Source organism: Odocoileus virginianus, chromosome 9 (genome assembly GCF_023699985.2).
Source record: "Odocoileus virginianus isolate 20LAN1187 ecotype Illinois chromosome 9, Ovbor_1.2, whole genome shotgun sequence".
In the NCBI taxonomy this organism is placed as follows: domain Eukaryota; kingdom Metazoa; phylum Chordata; class Mammalia; order Artiodactyla; family Cervidae; genus Odocoileus; species Odocoileus virginianus.
In genome coordinates this window covers 60,349,340-60,372,686 of record NC_069682.1, presented here as the reverse complement: position 1 = coordinate 60,372,686, position 23,347 = coordinate 60,349,340, and the positions used below count along the sequence as shown (strand labels likewise).

Below are 23,347 nucleotides of genomic sequence, written 5' to 3'. Positions count from 1 at the left end.
ATGGTTGTCTGCTTTCCATTGTTTATAGCAAGTAATTGTCTTGTCATTTATGTGCATTGCCACCATTCTCCTTATCCCCAAAAGTGGAGTTTTTAATGGGATATGGTAGACTCCAAACTTAATGGCTATTCTTTTTAATTAGAAAAATTGCTTGATATTCCGCTTCCTCTTTAGCATGGAATCTGGTAGATGACATTAACTTACTTTAAAATGTTCTTGGAAGAGTGTACTCTGGTGGTGGCACAATCCTCTGATGCTGTGGTGACTTTGGGGAAACTTCTGTTCAACTGATAAGTGGGCTCATCTCTTGTTGGTGCCTGCTTGTGTAAATCTTAATTCTTCACTGTGCTGTTCTTGGATTTGTTCTTGGTGCCTTAGCTATTTTGTGCCAGCGGATCTCGCAAGCATATGGCTCCTTTTCTGGATCACCATAACTAGCAACTGCAACCAAGGCACTGCTTTTCTACATACTGTTCTCCTACTGAAGGGGCAAAAAGCCACCTGGGGCAAACATTCCAGCCCCAGCGACCGAAGGGTAGCACTCTTAAAACTCTGGAGAAAGGAAAGTAGTGCTCATTAACCATATTCCATGAATTCTGTTGAGAGCCCCAGGAACCTCTCCTTAGCAGAAATAACCATTAGGTCATAAAGACTAAGCAAACACCAGCTGTAGAGAAGTGGGTAAATAGCACAGCAGAACATTGGAATTGGCCCTCTAGCTGCTTCAGACATCTGGACTCTGAATTTAGTGACTTAATAGTTTCTTATCAGTTTTCCTAGTCAACCGATGGCTTCCCATTTCATGTCAAGTGAAGGAGGTGGCCCCTGTTTGGGGAAAATAGAGCCGTGATGAGGCAGAGAACATAATTCAATATGGACAGAGTCAAGGATGTTAAATAATCATAACACATCCCAGCATTCCAGTATCAGACTGCTCCTTGGTGTTCGAGTCCCTGTCTGTTTTGATGCTATCAGTTTTTCCCTCTTATCTGCTTATACAGTAAGCTTGCCTAGTAACCAGCACTATTAAATTTTACTTAGACTGAAGCCCCCTCACCACTCTCTCTGTAGCCCTAACTTAATTGAGCTGGAGTGAGTGTGAGTTCACCTACAGCTCTTGATTAGTGAAATAAGATTTGTCATTTATGCATTTGTGCTACACACAAAATGTAACCACCACATTGTACAAGAAGCCACTTGTTAGCCCTTGCAGAGTGGGAAAGTCTTAAGGGTAAGGAAGTTCAGCTGTTTCGGGGGTCTTAAACCATACTAACAGGTGGTATTGCTAATTTCCTCTTTTGTCTTTTCTGCACTTCCCTAAATGTTGGGTTGCGGTACAAAAAATGTCATATCCTTTATACATAACTCCTTTCTGTGGTGTGGGCCCAGGAGGATCCCTCGGCTATAAATCTGGCTTAGGTGGTAGAAGGACTTGGCATTAGTTGCATTACTCTTACTGAAGTAAATTAATGCTAATCACCTTTGCTTCTGTGACCACTGAATTGGCAGGTTGGAACTGGAAACATCTGTTACCGACAATTTCACATGGATATACAGCCTAGCCATATAACTCATGCTAAGTAAGTGTTTTAAGCAGTGTTGTGCACCTAGCACTTACACATTGTGTTGGAAAAGGAAGTATAAAGGATACCTGTTCTTCAGTGTCTTAAAAAAAGACTTAAATGTCTTAAAAAGTCTTAAGACTTAAAAGTCTCAAATGATACAAGTGCTCAGTTGTATGTGTATATATACAAGGTATATATACTCATGACCCATTGGAACTATCAATAGATAAAGGGATTCCTAACCGGTTGCTAAATGGTGGGACAGAAACAAGTGTATCGGAAGCCTTACGTGTGATCTCTAACTAGGGTTCTTGGGGACATGATATTTGTTAGTTTAGTAGAATGAAATGATTGTGTGAGGCAGCACAGTGGCAGTATCTAAAATTCTGCCTGTCCTGAGAGCTTTTAAGTTGTCCTGTAATAGCGTAGCTGGAGGTTCCAGCAGCCCAAGTGGTATGACTGAGCTGAATGGTCTGCAGGGCAGGCAGACAAGGCAAGGATTGGTTCTAGGGATGTGTTGACCTAGCAGAGGGCCAGAACCTTTTCCCTTTTTAACAGTCTTTGAGTAGCTGCCAGATTATACTTTTTATAAACAAGCAGTCTAATACATTCATAAACCCTTCAGAATTGTGAATTTCCACATCAGCTTAACCACTTACATGCGTAGTGGTTATGCATTCCTTTCTGGGCTTAGATACATTTGAAACAGTCTTAGCTTTTCTGTGTAAAATGTCCACCTTTTAGTTCTTCTTAACCAGCACTGTCCAATAGAATTTTCTGCAATGGAAGAGTTCTCATCTGCACTAATGCAGTAATTGAATTATGTGTGACTAGTGGAGAAGGAAATGGCAACCCACTCCAGTGTTCTTGCCTGGAGAGTCCCAGGGACGGGGGAGCCTGGTGGGCTGCCGCCTATGGGGTCGCACAGAGTCGGACACGACTGAAGCGACTCAGCAGCAGCAGTGGCTACTGTACTGAGCAGCACAAGTGTAGAGATCTTGGGCAGCCCTGTCCAACAGAAAAAAGAATCTGTCATTGAAAATTTTCCAGTAGCCATGTTTAAAAGATTGAAACAAGTGAAATTTAATAATTTACCCCAATAGATCTTAAATGTTACAATTTCTTTAAATACACTCAATACAAGATTATTGAACTATTTTACATTCCTTTTTTTGTACTAAGATTTCAAGATTCAGTGTATATTTTATAGCACATTATGACTTGAACTAAGCAATTTATGGGGTTGCAAAGAGTCGGACACGACTGAGCGACTGAACTGAACTGAAGCATATTTTAGGTGGTGAATAGCCACATGTGGTTCAAAACTACCCTTTTGGACAGCCCCGATTTACAATATAAAAAAAGTATTCCCTGTCATTTCTCTCTTAGTTCTGCTACCTCTTTCAGCTGTTTCTTTACTTTTGGGTGTTTGAATGTTGTTGCGTTCCTGCTAACTTTTACCCCTCCTGTTGTGTTTGCAGGCTTGTTTTGTTTTTGAGAACTTGCCTCAGTTACCTTTCTTATGGGCTGCACTGGAGGTTAACTAGGTGACAGTTTTATGTTGTAAAAGCCTTGATCCTGCAACCAGCAGCAGCCACAGATCTAGAATCTACCTCCACCCCACACCCCATCCACAATGGCAAGTGGGCAAATCCGCGTGTGTCTGTAATGTGTCATTTTTGAAATCCTCATTTTAACTTCTCAACTAACATAGAAATTCTGAAGATCCACCCGTCTTAAGTTCTCCCATGTATGCCTTGTAAATTTATTCCAGTGAGGGGGCTTACATTATCAACTGTAGGTAGGACTATTTTCCAAAGGGTCTGGTTCTGCTGCTTTTGTTCATTATCTAAGCTCCTTTTGTGCCATTGGTCACATTGCACACTGGAGATGCACAAGTTCCTGTTGATGTCCTTGTCCTGGAGATGCTGAGGAAGGTGGTCTAGTACTGTTGTCTCAGACACACTGCAGGCAATAGAAGCAGATATCTCATTTAAAGAACATGGATTAATATATATAGATTCCAGCAGGGCAGGTTGAAGGCAGAGGTGACTGCCCAGTTGGTGTTCTTTGAAATTTTTGGTATAATTCATTTTCTGAGGCAAATTCTACTTTAAGTGCTATATTCATGCTTGTTATTTAAAGTTTATTCCTTTGAAAAAACGTTATGGAGTACCACAGTGTCTGCATTCCTGCCTTGGCAGACAAATAGGGAAAGAAGATGTGTGGTGGATGCAGAATTATTTTCGATCTGTGTGCGAAGTTAGTGTAGATCGTGAGAAGAGGCCATGAGCCCACTGTTCTTTTAGTGGCCGAGTGGGTTTCGGATTGAATTGGATTACAAAGTGTGGGATGTTGGTAAAATGGGTGGAAACCACACCCTCAGGGAATCAAGTGGTTCACCAAAGTTACTGTGTGTTCCAGAACACATTTCCTTTCTCTGTCTTCAGTGGGATTAATAGGATTAATTAACAAAATGGGATTAAGTTAGATAATCTCATTATATCTGGTTTTAAACTTCTTTGAACCCAGCCATTTCATTTCTTTCTGGAAGTCTGTAGTTAATTTGAACCTTGAATGAAATACCGTTGGAACTAAAAATACTGGTCTGGCTATCGCTTTATGGCTTTTCCTGAGTGGTAGCATTTTCACATTTAAGCTTGAAGATTTCATTAGGAGAGGAAAGGGTCTTCGTTTCCCGTTTTTAGAGGCTGTTCCTTTCCTGCCAGTTAAGTTCTCTGGAGCAGGTAGACCAGAGGTACTCCCCTGGTGTCAACCACCCAGTAGGTAATGAAACAGTAAAAGGAAGCATTTATGAGCACTGAACAGAGGAGCAATCAACACATGTAGGGCACTTTCCACAGTTGATCCCATTTAAGTCTCACAACAGTCCTGTAAAGTTGACATTATTATTATCCCCACTTTACAGATGGAAAAATCCAGGCAATCAGAAGCAAAATAACTTGCCCAAAGTCTCTTTGATAAGGGAAAGAATTAAATGATCATCCATCTGTATGACTCGAGGCAGAGCCCCTCCTTTCCTTAGCTGTTTCCTGCCTCTCCTTGACCTTTGGGTGTTGGGGTGCAGGGAGGTACGCGAGGCCATTGGCATCACTCTTCTCATGGATCCTGAGCCAACTGGGGAAGGGGCTCCAGCCTTGTGCCTGTACTCCAATTGCTTATTTTGAAGTTAGAAGTTGGAGGCTTTGTTTAAGCTCATTCAAAGTCATGAGGAAAACCTTCCACTCTGATATAGTCTTATCCTGCTTTGAAGGCCGTGTGTTCCTTCTTGGTTTGATTCCTTCCCCATATTCTCTCCTTAAGCTAGCTTCCCTTTGGAGAGTTGAACACTAATGGTTGGATTTGCCCATATCTGGACAAGTCTTTTGGGGACATTGGCGTTGGATCAGTGGCTTCCAAACTTTTTTGACCACAGAAATACAGCAGGATGAGAAACCCTGCAACCATTTACTATACCATATTTTCCCACTTTTCACTTTTTGTGTGAACATGCACATCTTAAGCTTTTTAGTATTGCCAAGTACTGCTTGACAACCAGACTTCTTAATCTATGGATCTAAACCAAATTATTGCTTATGATTTTAGTTTTTTTTTTTTTTTTTTTTTTTTTTTAAATTTTTATTAGTTGGAGGCTAATTACTTTACATCATTACAGTAGTTTTTGTTATACATTGATATGAATTAGCCATGGATTTACATGATGATTTTAGTTTATAAACACAATTTTAGTAGCCATTAGTCATATGTATGAATAAAGAATTTTGTAGTAAGGATTTGCATATTTGGTTCAGCCTGTGACCCAAGAGGACTGTCCCTTAGGCTACTGATTTAAATTTGGGGAATTCCTGAGTTAGGGAGAGAAAGGGGTAGAAATACTTGTGTTCCTTCATGTCCCTTGATGCAGAGAGGGAAAGGAAGAGTGGTGGCAATGGGTGTAGTTTATCTTTTCAATCTTAAGAGAGTATTCCATGAGTGGTTTTCTCCCCATTGGGAGCTTATGGAGACCTTCCTGATGGGTTTTCAAGATTTGATCCAGCGTGTGAGCTGCTGCAGCGTGCCAAGGTAGGCAACAGGAGTGAGAACATGGCTCTGGTTTGTGAATGAGTGATCCTGCCATACAGATGGGTGCTTTGTTCTTCCTCACAGCCTGGAAATAGGGTCGAAGGCTGGTGCTTTGCCTTGTTAGGCTTTTGGGAATGGAGGAAGGCAGTGTAATAACTCCTGAGTGTGAAGGACTGATGAGTTTCAGCTCGATTGGCACTGAATTGAATCCATCTGGATCCAGGAGGAAAGATCTGTTCTTGGTTTATGAAGAGCCAAGTTAAAATCTCATGAGGTAGGGGTAGGGGAAGCCAAAGAAAATACAGAGTGAGTTACTCCCTGTTGGCAGACAGTGGGATTCCCTGTCAACAATGCTAGTTAACTGGCTCGCTGGGGGGAGGGAAGCCCTGATTTTTAGCATTTGCCCGGTTTCTGTGGTTCAAACTTTTAATGAGGCCGCCTACTTACAAAATTCATTTACAGTCCTCTCTTGTAAGCTATACAAACCTACCCCAGCACACTACTGCAAGCCTCCCTCAGGTGTTTTGAATTCCCATTGTGTGCTCAGGTCTGTGCCCTGTGACATAGATACTGAAGCAGTGTCTTCTAAAGAAACTTGTTATTTCATTGACAGGCCAGGAGCTGGAAGCATTGACAGGGTATGGTTGTGGTGTGGATCAAGTATAGTAGTCCAGAGTGAGAAGTTGAGTGCTGGAAAGATCATGACAAGGGGACATTTGAGAGCTGGACTTGAAGGATAATAGTAACAGCTAACGTTTATTGGTAATAATAGTATCAGAGTCTGTACTAAGCTTCTTGCACACGTTATTTATGATGTTATTTTTTTTTAGAAATAGAAATACCTTCCACTTTACATGTGAGGAACCTAAGACTTAGTAAAAAAGAATTCTGCCCAAATTGCATAGGTGAGACATCATTTTGGTGGGTGTGTAGTAGTATCTCATCATGGCTAGAAAGGAGTAAAGCCAGTACTTGGAGCCTGGTCACTTCACTGCAGAACTCATACTCTTGCCCACTATATCATATTGCTATTAATAGAAGAAGGAAGGTTCTTTTGGTGGAGAAAGTCCCAAAGTCTTGGGACTAGGTGGGAGTCAGCATATTTGAGTTCTAGTCCTCATTTTACTTATCCATGTATGCCTCTAGCCAAATCACACCTTTCCTCTTCGTCTTGAATTGAGAATCAGATGATCACTCAGTTCCTTTTTATTTCTAACATGTGAATTTTAAGTTATAAAAATGAGAGTATAGTTTCTTTAAGGAGCAGTGGGGAAAGTATCCTGTCAAGGTATGAGGCATGGGAAGCTCTAAGTTTGGCTGGTGATGGGGTAAGCAGAGGAAAGCGATCTACAAGGGCAAGTGAAGGGAATGAGACTCCCAAGTGGTGGAAAGCAAAAGCAGAAAAAGTCGTTGCTGAACACTCAGTTGTTTCCATTTGCAATTCCCCAGGTGGAAAGATGTGAACTGTGGGTGCACAGAGAGAACAAGCTAGTCTTTTGTATTGGATGTTCCTAGACTGCTCACTTCTCCCTTGATGGCTTTAGCAGCAGGCCAGGGCTTTATTTGGGTTATTTCTGAGGATCCTTAAGTTATCACTTCTTTCTTTTAGCATTAACTTAGCAGTTATTTGTAAAGCGGAATGGAAATAAGACAAATCTGGTCCATCCCCTGTTGAATTTATAATTTGGTAGGGGGGATAGATAGTATGCAGGTAAATGACATATTTTGATAGGTTTGTGAGAAGCTGCGTTTTGTTGGTTGAAGTCAGGAAAGATTTCTGACTACAGCATAGAAAACAGATGGGAAGGGACCTAGAGTGGAAATGGGGAGACCAGTTAGAAGATGATTACAGGCATCCAGACAAGATGTGCTGATTCAGAAGCAAGTACACAAAAGACCTGACAAGTATTTGCCAGATCTCTTGCAAAAATAAATGAAAAAATTCCCGAGACTCTTTTATTGACTCACTTAAATGTTGTATTTTATAAAGTTTTGTAGAATTCCAGTCCTGTAAAGAATACTGAACATCCCATGAGATTAATGACAGTAGATGAAAAGTAAATGAGACTGGTGTAAAGTATGTGACTGTTAAAGGGATATGAGATAGAAGAGTGGCACCGACTAGTTTTAACTGTGGAAGATTTCCAAACGGGGCAGGCTTGGAGATGAAATTTAAAGGAGATAAACAGGATTTAGGAGAGATTAATAATAGTCCCATGCATTTGAAAGTTTGAAGGGAATATGACTCAAAGGATGGAAAACTGCACATTATAAAAATTTGCTTATAAGAATCACTAATTCCAATGAGAAAGTAAAAATCAGATTTGTGAAAAAACAAAACTAGTTATCCAGGAAGCTCTGACCTCTCAGAATGAAATCCAGCCCTGTATGCTTCTGAGACAGATACGGGCCCACAGCATTCTGATTGCGGTTTTAGTCTGGGCCAAGAAGAAACAAGAATAGGACCAGCTGTGAAGAAGGTGGTTTTGGTAACAGACTAAAATAGAAGGCTCTGGCCTATCGGAAATTGAGGCCTGGCACAAGAGGAAGCTCCTTACCCCCTATGTGTTTGACTCAGATCAAAAGCATCTTTTTCTGGGATCTTTAAGAAGTTATAGAGGGGAAGAGTAACAAGTCCAGTTGTTGTCTATAATCTCACCACCACAGTTAATTGCTGCTAATGCTCTTATAGTTCACGCAAAGTTTTTATCAGGAATAAACCTGTAGTCTTCCATTTAAGTTTTTCCCCCAACATTTTTTTATTATTTAAAAAAAATTTATTTGTATCAGGTCTCAGTTGCAGCACACAGGACCTTTGTTGCATCATGCAGGTCTTTCATTGCAACATGAGGGCTCAGTAGTTGTGGCAAACGGGTGCTCTAGTTGTGGCGCACAAGCTTCATTCCCCCATGGCATGTGGGATCTTAGTTCCCCAACTAGGGATCAAACCTGTGTCCGTTGCACTGGAAAGCAGATTCTTAACCACTGGACCACCAGGGAAGTCCCCTTCCATTTTCCTCCCACTCCCTAGTGTTTTATTATGCCAACTTTCAACAAACAGAAAAGTTGAAAAATTCATACAGTGAATTCCCATATATCCACCGCTTAGATTCTACAGTTTAAAATTTCCCATATTTTACTACATCTATCCATTCCGTAAATCATTTTAGTTTTTGGTGCATTTCAAAGAAGTTGCAAGCATCAGCATACTTCACCCATAAACATTTCAGTATACCTTGAGTTGAATATAGTTTATGAGTTTTGGGACAGGGAGTTGATAAAACTTACATATAATAAAATGTATATAACTTCAATGTACCGTTAGATGAAAAGGGTAAATACACCTGTGACTCACATTCCTATCTAGTTAAAGAACTTACATTCTCCCTAGAATTCTCTTCTGTCTCTTCACAGTTAATAACTGCTTTTCCCCTGGAGAACAGGGGAAGAACAAACACTTCTGAATTTTTTTTCATGATAGTTTTTGCCTGTCCTAAAACTTGATAGAGTGTAACTGCATTTTATGCTTCTGATTCATTCATGTTGCAGATATGAATAGTTTCTGTTTTTGCTGAGTAGTTTTCTATTACATATGCAAACATACTATGGTTTGTTTATCCATTCTTATACTGATGGACACCTGGGCTGTTTCAAATTTTTGGCTGTTATGAATAAAGCTGCCATGAACATTCATGTACAAGTCTTTTTGTGAACATAATGTTTTTATTTCTTTTGGATATTATTTCTTTTGGATAAAAGACTAGGATGTGGGTGCTCTTAGACTAGGTATGTGTTTGGTTTTCTAATAAGCTCCCAGGCCGTGAAAGCAGTACCTTTAACACCTTCACTAACACCATGTGAGGGTTTCACATCCTTGCCAAGATTTGGCGTTGTCAGTTTTTTTACTTTGAGCCATTATGACGGGTAGGTAATAGTATCTCACTGTGGTGTTAATTTGTATTTCCCTGGTAACCAGTGCTATTAGTGACTTCTTCCTTTGATTATTTCCAGTTCATGTGTTTTCCTTTTGAAATATCTGATCAGAATTTTTTTTTACCCATTTTTTAAATTGACTTGTCATTTAACATTGAGTTCTAGGAGTCCTGCATTTAAATTTTAAAGGCTAGTTGTAGAAGAGTACAACTTCTGTGTTACTGCTGGACATTAGTTCAAATGAAAAAGGCCTGAAAGATTGAGTTGAGCAGAAGCACATGTACCTTTTAATCAGTGAATAGTTATGAGTACCAACTAAGCACTAGTATTAAGGATACAGAAATAATACCTACCCCTAGCTCCAAGGAGGCCATATTATGTAGGTAGACAGACAAAAGTAAGATTCTGATATAATGGTTTCAACATTAAGTCACTAAATATTTGCTGAGTTCTCCCTATAGGGTGGGTACTGTTGTAGGTATTGTACATATAGAGATAGGCAAACCAAACATAGTTCCTACTCTAATATAGCTTATTTATTTTCTGGAGTATATATGGGGGAAGTATTCTTGCTTGGAAACTCCCATGGATGGAGAAGCCTGGGGGGCTAGTCAATGGGGTCCCAAAGAGTCAGACACAACTGAGCAACTAACACTTTCATATGGGGGAAGATAGTGCAGAGGCCCTGAAGTGAGGAATGAAATGGATGTTGAGTGTATGTGGATCAGAAATGAAATCTGTCTGGAAGGTACATAAGATGATGAGTTAGGTGAGGGTCAGGTCTTGCAGGGCCTTGTAGACCATGGTAAGAACTTTGGAATTTTTTTATTTTGAGTATTTGGGGAAGCCATTCCAGAGTTTTAAGCAGAGAAATGGCATGAACTGGTTTCTGTTTGGCTGACGAGTTTTGTGTGTGTGTGCGTGCGTGTGCACATGTACATACAGAAAAGCTGGTGAAGAAATTGCTGCAGTCATCCACAGAAGAGAGAAGTCCAACGTGGGGAAGGTGGGCAAGACTTCAGAAAGGAATAATGTCATAGCATAACCATGGTTGACAAAGCATTTGCTAGGGAAGAAAGTCAGAGGTATCAGCATGTGTGTGCGTCTGTGCGTGTGTGTTTGAGGATCAAGAAATAGCCTTCAATGACTAGTTGGGTGGGTGGTGGAATGACAGGCGGTAGAACAGTCAAAAAAAGCTTTGAAGGTTGCATTATAGATGCAAAGTCATCATATTACACAGTTACTTAATTCTGTATAGATTGGTCCTCTGGAGTTGTGCCACAAGGTGGCTATGCTGGGGAATTAGGCTTTGAACCTAAAGGCCTTGAGCAGATATATACAGGGCTTCTAGGTAGCCTAGAGACTTTCGGAAAGGTGGCATCAAGGATGACTAGGTAAGACACTGATAGAATGAAAAAACAGGAGGCAGGAAACAAAGAGGTCTGAAGTTATGTGGAAAGTGTGTAGAGGCTTTGGGGTTAGAATATTGTCAGGAGGACCTGGAGGAGTGGATTAGGGGGAAAAGTTGAGTCCCTTTAAAAAATACAAAATAGTTTAAAATATTGAAATAATATAGAAGTGTCTGTGTGTGAGAGTTGCTCAGTTGTGTCCAGCTCTTTGTGACCCCATGGGCTGTAGCCTGCCAGGCCCCAGGCTCTTCTGTCCATGGGATTCTCCAGTCAAGAATACTGGAGTAGGTTGTGATTTCCTTCTCCAGGGGGTCTTTCTGACCCAGGGATCGAACCTGTGTCTCTTGCGTCTCCTGAATTGGCAGGCATATTCTTTACCACTATGCCACCTAGGTCGTTGTTTAGAAGTGTCTATAAGCGTATGTAAAATTCTCACCTTCATTCCATTCCTCTGAGGTGTACCTAAAAGTTGCATTTATTTGGTGTGTCTTCCATATTTTAATGTGATTGTATTTATTTTGCATATATATTTAAATCTATTGTATATACACATACAGTTGAAGTTTGAAATGGGGTTAACTTTTCTTAGCATTTTTTGCAACTTTATTTATTTGCAACTTTATTTATTACATGATACCAATATACTTCTGCCTTAATTGTTTATTTACTTGCTGCTCGGCATTCCATTGACTAATTACCATAATTTACTTAGTCACCACCTAACTGATAGACCTTTAAGCTGTCTCACGTTTTCCAGCATTCTTCTTTGTCTCTGTACTATGCAAATACTGCCTGAGAGAACATGCAAAGTGAGAAGTGTGGGGTCCAGTTATGACCTGGGGTTAAGTTACAGTCCCATTCCCTTAGGGAGTATGTGTCCTTCTCTGGATCTGTCCTAGGGGAACCTGTAAAGCAGTGACTTCTGGTCAGAAGTCTGAAATCCACATTTTGGTGGCAATATTCAAAAGAACTAGGGCTATTTCTCCAGATTTTAGCTTGGGGTTCACTGCTTCCAGGTTTCAGATGGTTCTCAGAGGGAGATGAAATAAAGCTTTCTTGTCGAATTTTAGACTGAAGAAGAAATAGGAATAATGTGTAGAAGTGAGAATTCACTTGGGTTGATTTGCATAGAACATGATGGAGCAGGACTTTCTGATAATTGAATTGTAAGAGTGGTGGGTTTTCCATCATTGGATGCATTCAAGCAGAGGCTCAGATGCTATGGAGGGACAGTATATGAAGCAGGTTGAACTCTTAAAAATCATTCCAGTTCTGCTTGATAACAGCATTTGAGATGGAGACCGTGAGACACCAAGATGGGACTAGCACTGACTGTGGGCTGGGTTGGGGGAGGGATTGACTTCAGGGTCGATTTAGGGAGGTTGAGGCTAGAGGCATCCTGAGGTATAGTGCTCGGAAACCTGGAATGCTAGATGAGGCTAGGTGAGGGATCTGATCTCGTTTGCACTCTTGGCACAGATGATCTGCAGGTGTCTTGGTCAGTGGGGACAGAGGGTTAGTGAAGAGTCTGAGGATAACTGTTACGGTGACTTAGGCAAATGGGTTTATATGGACATCATGGTGATCCATGCAATAAGATAGTGTTTCTAGTAAAGGAGATGGATGAATTGGAGATGCTTTGGTGCTGTTTGACAGCCAGTCAGTTTAGACCTGGCTAAGATGGGAGCAGGGGCTGGAGATGGCCTTTCAGATTTCATTAGACAATTATGAATATTATCTAGGTGCTTGAGATAGAGCAGTGGAAAGAACAGATAAATATCCCTTCCCTCATGGAGTGTACATTCTAATGGGGAAGACAAAGCATATAAATATATACAGTATATTAGTGATAAATGCTAAGGAGAAAAAAAGCAGGAAATAAGTATGTGATGTATCAGGAGTAGTAGAGTTGAAATTTCAGAATGGCCAGAAAAGGAGAAACTTTTTGTTCAAAATGGAGAAGATGATTTTGAATAGAGACCTAGAGACACTGTAAGGCAACAGAAAGCCATGTGGATTATAGGAGGGAAGAACCTTCTAGGTGTTGAAGTGGAAACAGGCATATTTGTGGAATGACAAGCAGACTGTGTAGCCAGAATGGAATGAGCAAGAAGGGTCAGGTCAGATCTAGATCTTTCAAGACCTTGTTAGTGCCTGCTTGTGTGTGTGCTCAGTCACTCAGTGGTGTCTGACTCTGAGCAACCCCATGGACTGTAGCTCACTAGGCTCCTCTGTCCATGGGATTACTGGAGTGGGTTGCCATCCTCCAGGGGATCTTCCCAACCCAGGGAACCTTCATCTCCTGCAGCTTCTGCATTGGCAGGCAGATTGTTTACCACTACATGACCTTGTAGGCCAACACAGAGTTTGGATTTTTTCTAAGGAATGGGAAATCTTTATTGGGTCTTGGTAGCAGTGTGACATGACCCATGTTTTAACAGGGTCACCACAGTTGCTGTATTGAGAGTAACCTTTGGTGTGAGGATGAGTAGAGGTGGGAATGGCATAGGTAGGATAAGGGAGAACTTCAAAGGTGATGCAGTAAGGCTGGTGAGAGATGATGGGCTTGGACTAGGTAGTGCAAATAGGAGCTGGACCTGAACAGCTGATTAGAGGCTAGGAAAATCAGTGTGAGGATCATAACTCTACCTCACGATGTAGGTCCCCAGGGTTAGACGGGAATCACTGAAGGGAGAGACTTTGGAAAGCAGAATCTGGATCACAGTTGTATTTTGGGCAGTGTTGGGCTTAGAACTTGGACTCAGGTCTGATCTGAGGCCAGTAAAGGCATCAGAGTGAGATTGATTGGTCTCTGAGAAGAGACCAAATTTGGGGTCCAGGTCCAGGGAGCATTATTGGGATTAGGACCCAATTTGGGGCTGAAGACTAGTTTGGGGTCAAAGTTGTTGATGGAGGCCAGTACACTGTTTCTGCATTTTACTGTCATTTTCTTGGATCAGGGTTGACTGTAATCACCATCTCCCATCCCATTGAGCCTACCCAAGGGGATTGGAGGAGTTTGGAACCTATAGGGCCTTCTGTTCCTTAGGTGTCATGGGGGTAGACACAGGTTCAGCCCTGCCTGGCGGAAGCTGACTGACTTTACAAGTTGGGACCTACAGTCAGGGAAAGGTGGAGAAGGGTCCTCGGTGGCTGATCTGTGTCTTTTCCACCCCCCAGATGGCCCACTGCGTGACCTTGGTTCAGCTGTCTGTTTCATGTGACCACCTCATTGACAAGGACATCGGCTCCAAGTCTGACCCACTCTGTGTCCTTTTACAGGATGTGGGAGGGGGCAACTGGACTGAGGTAAGGAGGACTATGGGGGTTAAAGTTGTGGAGGGATGCCAGGACTGTTTAGGGGTGGAAGGTGCATGATTGTGATGCTTATTGGCTTCTGCCGACAGCTTGGCCGGACTGAGCGAGTACGGAACTGCTCGAGCCCTGAGTTCTCCAAGACTCTGCAGCTTGAGTACCACTTTGAAACAGTCCAAAAGCTTCGATTTGGCATCTATGACATAGACAACAAGACGCCTGAGCTGGGGGACGATGACTTCCTGGGAGGAGCTGAGTGTTCCCTGGGACAGGTGTGTAGGTCCAAGGATTAGAATCCTTCAGACACAGGTTGAGTCAGAGCCCTATGAGATAACCCAGAAAGCTTAGAATTTGGAGGTGGGGGTCAACAGGACCTAACCTTGTCTGAGATCTTGGTCCCCCATCCCCTGCCCTAGATTGTATCCAGTCGGATGCTAACTCTGCCCTTGATGCTAAAGCCTGGAAAGCCTGCTGGGCGGGGGACCATCACGGTAAGGCTGGGGTTTGTTGTGGGAGTGTGCTCATATCAGTGAGGAATTCGAGCGATACAGTCTCCTGCCTCCCCTACTTAGGTCTCAGCTCAGGAGTTGAAAGATAATCGTGTAGTGACCATGGAGGTGGAAGCCAGAAACCTAGATAAGAAGGTGTGTATGGAAGGAGGCCCTGGGGGCTCAAGAATTAAGTGGACGGGTGGTGTATTGGAGGTGGGAGGGGACAGAGGTCTTTCATAGTGTTTGTCTCTGCCTGAGTCTTATAACTGGAGTCTCTGTAACATTGACAGGACTTCCTGGGAAAATCGGATCCGTTCTTGGAGTTTTTCCGTCAGGGTGATGGGAAATGGCACCTGGCATACAGATCAGAGGTGTGAGACCCCTGGGATTGGGTGTGATGGGGTAGGAGAGAATCTCCTGGGGTTTGTGACTACCAAGATTTGGAGGACAGGGAGGAGTCTGCATATGGCTACGGAAGAATGGCAGCTCCCCACATACCAACCCAGAGCTCACTGGAAGCTTTGTACTCCACCCTCAGGTCATCAAGAACAACCTGAATCCTACTTGGAAACGGTTCTCTGTTCCCCTTCAACATTTCTGTGGGGGAGACCCCAGTATACCCATCGAGGTGAGGAGCTTGCCTCCTGAATGGACTGAGCAGGGGCAGAGAGTCTAGGGAGGGATTTATTCTCACCTGCCACCTGCCTCCTGGTCTTTACACACACACACACCTTCCATCCTAGGTGCGATGCTCCGATTATGACAGTGATGGTTCACATGACCTCATTGGTACCTTCCACACCAGCTTGGCTCAGCTGCAAGCAGCCCCAGTGAGTGCTGGCTCAGGGATATTGAGGTGGACATAGGGACTACAGCCCCAGGAATAGAGGGAATACAAGGCAGCTCCCATCCTGGCTGATGCTCTGAAAGTTTTCTACTCTGATTTTTCTTTCCTTACCAGGCTGAGTTTGAATGCATTCACCCTGAGAAACAGCAGAAAAAGAAAAGTTACAAGAACTCTGGAACTATCTGTGTCAAGATTTGTCAGGTGAGACAGTAGCCCATGTGACCCAGCCTTAGACACTCCATGACCCCAATCCCTTCACTCCAGCTATATCCCTGGTTTCAACTACAGGTAGAAACAGAGCATTCATTCCTGGACTATGTGATGGGAGGCTGTCAAATCAACTTCACTGTAAGTTGCTTCATCAGGGGCAAGAAGAAAGTTCTGGGGCTGGAAGATGGCCTTCAACTCCCCTGCTTCCCTCCCCGAAGGTGGGCGTGGACTTCACAGGCTCCAATGGAGACCCTTCCTCACCTGATTCTTTGCACTACCTGAGCCCAACAGGGGTCAATGAGTACCTGACGGCACTGTGGAGTGTGGGCAGTGTGGTTCAGGACTATGACTCGTAAGTAGCTTTGTCTCTTGCTCATCGCCACTCCCTGCAGATGCTGTTAGCTTCTGGGCTCATAGTCCTCTCACTGCCTCTTCCCCCCTTTGCTGTCTTCTCACAGGGACAAGCTGTTCCCAGCATTTGGATTTGGGGCCCAGGTACCCCCTGATTGGCAGGTGAGTGAGTTCTCCCCTCCACTACTGTTTTTAGTTTCATGGTCCTGATCAGGGGGAATGTGGTAAGCTTGCTACTTAGCACCCAGCTTTATGTGGAATTGCAGGGATTCATCCGTACAGGCGTGTATACAACAGATGCTCAGGACTAAATACCTCCTAAATAATGCTTTGTACATATCCTAGTGCCCTTTTTCTTAGCACACAAGTGTTCATGGGGAAGGAACCTCATTTTTATTCTTGCCCTCAGGTTTCCCATGAATTTGCTTTGAACTTCAACCCCAGTAACCCCTTTTGTGCAGGTAAGTCCCCCATCCTCCAGCATAAAGTGTATCTGTCCAATCTCTGCCAAGCTCGTGTGGGCAAAGGAGAATGAGGGTGGGGAGATAGACACCTGACTCCATTGTCTAGAGGAGTGGATTTTACAACTAGGCCTCTGGAGTCAAAATCTTCATCCTGCCATTGATAATCACGTGACTTGGGGCCAGTTGCTTAGCTTCTGTGTGCTTTGGCTTCATAATAAATATTATAGGATATTGAATATTTTAAGAAGATGCATATAAAGCTTGAAGCAGTAATCCTGGCACATTCTAAGTGCTCTTTAAACTATGGTAGCTGTTTTATTATCATCATTATCTTTGCTTAGAGGCTCACAGGTACTTATTTGGGCATCAGCAGAAGCATTGGTGCCTCCTTGCAGCTCTATTCAGGGTACTTTTGTCTAGAGAGGACCAAACCCCATGTTTCCCTAGCCACCCGCACGTAAACAAGCTGAAGTTGAAAACTTGACCTAATCTAATCTGATCCATGCTTTTATTAAGATTACAGGTCAGTTAATATGTAGAATGTCCTTCAGTTTGAGTTTACCTGTTTCCTCACAGTTAGATTCAAGTTATGCATTTTTGGTGGGAATACCACAGAAGCCATGCTGTATGTTCTGGAGGCATATGTTGATTTATCCTCTTAGCAGTCTTATTAACTTTGATCATTTGGTTGAGGTGGAATCTACCAGGTTTCTCTACTATACAAGTACTGCTTTTTTCTTTCTATGTAATTTAAAACATTTTTAATTGAAGGATAGTTAATGTACAATGTTGTGTTAGTTCCTAATGTACAGCAGAATGATTCAGTTTATATATATAAACTCATATTCCTTTCCATTATCATTTATTACAGGATATTGAATATAGTTCCCTATGTTATAAAGGAGGACTTTGTTTATTTTATATATAGTCATTTGTATCTGCTGATCTCAAACTCCTAATTTACTGCTCCACTATGCTCTTTCCTCTTTGTTAACCATAAATTTATTTTCTGTGTCTGTTTCTGTTTTGTATACAAGCTCATTTTTATCATATTTTAGATTCCACATATATGTGGAATCTAAATACCACATATCATATGGCATTTGTCTTTCTGGCTTACTTAGTGTGGTAATCTCTAGGTCCATCCATGTTGCTGCAGATCGCAATATATCATTCCTTTATACACACACATATTTAACTAATTTTTATTCATTTTTAATTTAAAAAGTATTTTCTTTTTCGGTCGTGCCATGCAGCATGCGGGAACTTAGTTTCTAGGGATCATACCCAGGCACCCTGCAGTGGAAATGTGGATTCCTAACCACTGGACCACCAGGGAATTCCCTTTCTTTGTTTTTTTAAAGAAACAGTTTAAGACCCATTATCTTTCTCAAAATTATTGACTCAATTTTTTATTTTAGTATTTTTTAATTGAAGTATAGTTGATTTGTAATGTGTTAATTTCTGCTGTACACCAAAGTGGTTCAGTTATACATATATATATTCTTTTTTAATACTCTTTTTCATTATGGTTTATCACAGGATATTTAATATAGTAATCCGTGCTATATAGTAGGACTTGTTTATCCATTCTGTATATAAAAGCTTAAATCTGCTAACCCCAACCTCCCACTCGCATCCCTCCCCCAACGCCTTCCCACTTGGCAACCACTAGTCTATTCTCTATGTTTGTGGTTCTGTTTCTGTTTCATAGATAGCTTTATTCATATACTACATCTTTATTCATCTGTTGATGGACATCTGGGATGCTTCCATGTCTTGGCAACTGTAAATAATGCTGCTGTGAACATTGGGGTGTATGTATCTTTTTGAATTAGTGTTTCCTTCAAATATATGCCCAGGATGGGATTGCTGGATCATTTGGCAACTATATTTTTAGGTTTTTAAGGCACCTTCATACTGTTTCCATAGTGGCTGTACCAATTTCACATTCCCACTAACAGTGTAGAAGAAGTCCCTTTCTTCCACATCTTTCTAGCATTTGTTACTTATAAATTTTTTAATGATGGCCCTGCTGACTGGTGTGAGGTGATACCTTACTGTAATTTTGATTTGCAGTTCTTCATTTGTGGGGGGCCATGACACACAGCATGCAGGATCTTAGTTCCTTACCAGGGATCAAACACGTGCCCCCTGCAGTGGAAGCACAGAGTCCTAACCACTGGACCGTCAGGGAATTCCCTGCATTTCTCTAATAATTACCAGTATTGAGCATCTACCAATGTTGAGCATCTTTTCATGTGACTACTGGCCATCTGTATCTTCTTTAAAGATTTGTCTATTTAGGTCTTTTGCCCACTTTTTGGATTATTTGGGTTATTTTGATACTGAGTTGTATGAGCTATTTGTATATTTTGGAATTTAAGCCCTTGTTGGTCACATCATTTCCAAACATTTTTTCACAGTCTGTAGTTTGTCTTGTTTATAGTTTCCTTTGCTGTACTGAAGCTTGTAAGTTCGATTAGGTCTCATTTGTTTATTTTTGCTTTTATTCCTATTTCCTTGAGAAATGTTTTGCCTATGTTCCTTTTTAGTTTTATGGTGTCATGTTTTATATTTAAGTCTTTAGGCCATTTAGAGTTTATTTTTGCGTATGGTATGAGGGAGTGTTCTAACTTCATTCATTTACTTGCGGCAGTACAGCTTTCCGAGCACCACTTGGTGAAGAGACTCTTTTCTCCATTGTATGTTTTTGCCTCCTTTGTTAATTGACTGTGGGTGAGTGGGCCTGTTTTTTTGTTTTTTAACTAATAGTCATCATCCTTTGGGAGGATACTTTGAGACTATATAAATATCCAATCACTCATCAATTTTTACCTTTTAGCATCCATTGATAATCCTTGCCTTAATCAATTATCTGATTATCAAATTATTCTATAATTTCTTCTTCTACATTTATTAAGAGCTTTCCCTTGTCCATTATATGTCTGTGAATTCTTATTTTATAAAATGCATTATAATTCATTATTTTTTAAGTGCATTATAATTTGATGTTCAACTCGCCTGGATTTGTTCAGGGGATTCCCTCAATCTGGATTTTAATTCAAGCTGTGGTTCAGGGCACGTGCCCTTCCTCTCTTTGGCCCTAATTTTCTCATCTGTAGGGTAAAGTTAAGAACCTTGGGTTACAGGGGCGAGTGAATGAAATGCACTCAGGTTCCCAAATCTTCTTGGCCAGGATAAAGTATCATCAGGGCTGGCAGAACCCCAAGAGGCCCAGTATTTTATGGTATTTTTTGCCTTTCTTCTCTAGGCATCCAGGGCATTGTGGATGCCTACCGCCAGGCCCTGCCCCAAGTTCGGCTCTATGGTCCCACCAACTTTGCACCCATCATCAACCATGTGGCTAGGTTTGCAGCCCAGGCTGCAAATCAGAGGAATGCTTCGGTAAGGGTCATGGGAGGTAGTGGGCGAGGAAGGGGGGTGCTCCCTTGAGGACTGTTTAACAAGAGACTTCTTGTCATTGTGGGAATGTGTGGCTGGGATGTTTAGATGGCCTGCCTAAGTATATGAATGGACTTGCCTTTAGCAATACTTCGTGCTGTTGCTGCTGACCGATGGTGCTGTGACAGATGTGGAGGCCACACGTGAGGCTGTGGTTCGTGCCTCCTACCTGCCCATGTCGGTGATCATCGTGGGTGTGGGTTGTGCTGACTTCGAGGCCATGGAGCAGCTGGACGCTGATGGTGGACCCCTGCACACACGCTCCGGGGAGGCAGCTGCTCGTGACATAGTGCAGTTTGTGCCCTACCGCCGTTTCCAGAATGTGAGTAGGGGCAAGCTTGGGGACAGAACAGAGCTGGGAGTTCAGCTTCACCCGAGCCTGGGGCAGGGTTAGGTGTTGGATTCTGTATCCTTTCTTGGGTGTGAAATGTCAGCCTTGTACAAATGAAGCCATTATGGCCCATCACTGAACTTGCCCCTCTTCTCTGGCAGGCCCCTCGAGAGGCACTGGCGCAGACTGTACTTGCAGAAGTACCCACGCAACTGGTCTCCTACTTCAGGGCACAAGGTTGGGCTCCATTCAAGCCACCTCCACCTGCAGCCAAGGGCCCTGCACAGGCCCCCCAGGCCTAGATTCCCTTGAAGAGGTCGACCTCCATGTTCCTAAGGTCACCAGCCCTGAACACACACATTCCCTAGTGCTTGCACTTTATGTTTTATACTTTTATACTTAATCCTGCTGTTGCTGCCCTTGATCTCACCTGCTTGCTCCTGGAATCCCTCATTCAATAAAGATGAATTTTGCTACTACTCTGTGTTTTAGGTGGGAATCTGCTATTAGCCATGGTTAGTTCTCCTCTCTCAACTTACTTGTTGACTTTAGGGGTTATTGAGTGAAGGAGTCTCTGATATAATAGCCCCCACTCAAAGAAATTGGGTATTCCTGGCCAGATATCTAGAGACACTGACTCTGTTTTGGAAAATGCAAAAACTGAGTATAATCCAAACACCCTGCTTCAGAGCAGAGCTGAGCTGGGAACACAGACAAGGTGGAAAGTGTTAGGGGAGGGGATCAAGGGCTATGCCTAACTCCCTGGAAGGTGGAGCAGTGGTAGTTCTAGTCCTAAAAATAGGCTGCAAGCCTCACTTTTTCTAATAGCTATTTTTTTTCCTTACAAGAAAATTAATATGTATATTCATTATAGGGAAAAATACTACCCAAATTCCCATGTCCCATTAAAATATTTGATGCATATTTTTTAATACTTTATACATGTTTACAGTGATGCATATTTTTTATTTTACAGAATTGGGACCATATTGTATGTACTGTTTTAGTATGCTTTAAATGTTTTTTAAATGTATGCTAGTTAGTACAAAATTATTTCAAATGTATGAGGTAGATAATGGGCAGGGTGTATTTCCTATGTCTGACAATTTTTTTCCTCTAAATAGATTACTACACTGTTTGCACTTTGTTTTATTGTATTTTGGGTATTTTATCCATTAGAATTTATTACTGACTTCATTTTTTTTTAATGCCTATAGATTACTCTGTGTATGAGTGTATTATAGCTTACTTAGCCAATCCCTAATTTATCAAGATTTGGTTCCCTTCTGGTTTTCTTCTGTTACAACAAACAATGCTGTAAGGAATATCCTAATACATTTATCTCTGCATTTATATAGTAATGATTCTGAAAAATTTCTGACAAGTGAAAATGTTCAATCAAAAGATACGAATACTTAATATTTTAATATACTGTAAATTGCATTTCATAACAATTTTTTACCCATTTCATTAATCTGACAGGCAAAAAACCCCTCAGTTTTAGTTGAATTTATTGAATTATGAAGGCTAGGTATCATTTTATATGTTCATTTGTCAATTGTATTTCTTATGACTAGCTTTTTTATAGGTTGTTGTTGTCCTTTACAGCCTTTATTGTTACAGTTATTCAGTTATCCACCCTTAATCTCTTAAACATGTTAAAAATATTTCCTCCCAGGCTATTATCTTTTCAGTTATAATGTCTTTTGGTCTATGTAACTCTTTTGATATGGAAATTTAAAAGTTTTATTTATGTCAGCTTAGCTTGCTTTTGTGTATGTGTGTATGTAACCTAGCTTTTTTTAAAAAATTAATCTATGTATTATTACTTACTTTTCATGACATTAGTCTCTTATATTACCATTTCTATTGGCTACATATTATTTTTGTGGTGTACTTTATCTTCTTAGATACTATTTCCATGTTTTCTTTTATAAACAACAGTGTAATCGACATCTTTAAAGTAGTAATTTAGATTATATCTGTGTATCCTTTGGATCCATTCTTAGAAATGGAATTGCTGTGATTAAAAAGTATAAAAAAGTTAAGACTTTTCAGCACCTATAGTGAAAATGCCCTCCAGAAAAACTGTATTAGTTCATTAGTTACAAAACTTCAGACTTTAAGAGTACTCAATAGATTCTTTTCCCTCTGTCTTCAAATTACAAAAGTTATAACCCCCAAATTTAAATAGATGGATACATGTTTCATCCTCACACATACTCTTGCATTCCACTTTCTAGAGGTATAACACTGTTCATAGTCTGTAGATTCTTCCAAAACATGAACACACTGGAAAGGATCCTAACAGTCAAGATGTTGCATGTGTTTCTTTGACACTTTTCCCCCTTTTCGAGCTCTCTGCCCAGGTAGAACTCATTAATCCTTTGATGTCCATCTCCTCTGTCTTTTTCCCTCCAATTCTACTTTTGACCCTTGGAATGAAGAGTTCTTGGATCAATAAAAGAATTGTCCCATTTTCTGGAGCGTCTTCTCTTCCCTGTCAGGCTCCTGGAGGGCAGGGACTGGTCAACACTCTACCACCTATATTGTTCCTAGCATAATTGAACACTCAAGTTTTAGTGAAAACAACCTGAGTAGGGACAGTCAGGCCGGCATCATTTCTGACTCATGCCCCCTGCAGGTGCTCAAGTCTCCCTAAGATTTTACCTGAAAAAAGGGAAGTTCTGCCTTCACCTGCACCCAGCAAGAGTTGGGATGAGAAGTGAGGGGCACAGCACGGCTTCATGCCGACTGGTAGCTCTACAAGAAGGCACCCTCTAGAGAAAGGTAGGTTCAGGGTCCCACTGTGGCTCAGCTCCTCACTAGCCGTGTGACCTTGCAACTTTCCTGATCTGAGCCGTTTCTCACTCTGGTTGTAAA

At 41.5% G+C, this 23,347-nt stretch overlaps 1 protein-coding gene across 7 annotated transcripts in view; it reads left to right on the top strand.

The window, feature by feature from the left end:
- The window catches only part of CPNE1 (copine 1), a 38,295-nt gene extending 15,351 nt beyond the window's left edge, over positions 1–22,944 (top strand). For 6 of the 7 annotated variants that reach the window (XM_020894045.2, XM_020894043.2, XM_020894042.2 and 3 more), the window contains 15 exons: positions 14,171–14,299; positions 14,398–14,577; positions 14,722–14,796; positions 14,878–14,949; positions 15,087–15,167; positions 15,335–15,424; positions 15,540–15,626; positions 15,758–15,844; positions 15,932–15,991; positions 16,072–16,205; positions 16,312–16,366; positions 16,614–16,665; positions 19,943–20,076; positions 20,219–20,455; positions 20,626–22,944. In XM_020894045.2, the coding sequence (XP_020749704.1) occupies positions 14,171–14,299; positions 14,398–14,577; positions 14,722–14,796; positions 14,878–14,949; positions 15,087–15,167; positions 15,335–15,424; positions 15,540–15,626; positions 15,758–15,844; positions 15,932–15,991; positions 16,072–16,205; positions 16,312–16,366; positions 16,614–16,665; positions 19,943–20,076; positions 20,219–20,455; positions 20,626–20,766 (1,614 nt within the window). In that variant the 3' untranslated portion in view covers positions 20,767–22,944. Of the gene's footprint in view, positions 1–14,170; positions 14,300–14,397; positions 14,578–14,721; positions 14,797–14,877; positions 14,950–15,086; positions 15,168–15,334; positions 15,425–15,539; positions 15,627–15,757; positions 15,845–15,931; positions 15,992–16,071; positions 16,206–16,311; positions 16,367–16,613; positions 16,666–19,942; positions 20,077–20,218; positions 20,456–20,625 lie in introns of those variants that run through there. The other variant, XM_070472577.1, reaches the window with a different exon arrangement.
- The last annotated feature ends 403 nt before the right edge of the window (positions 22,945–23,347 follow it).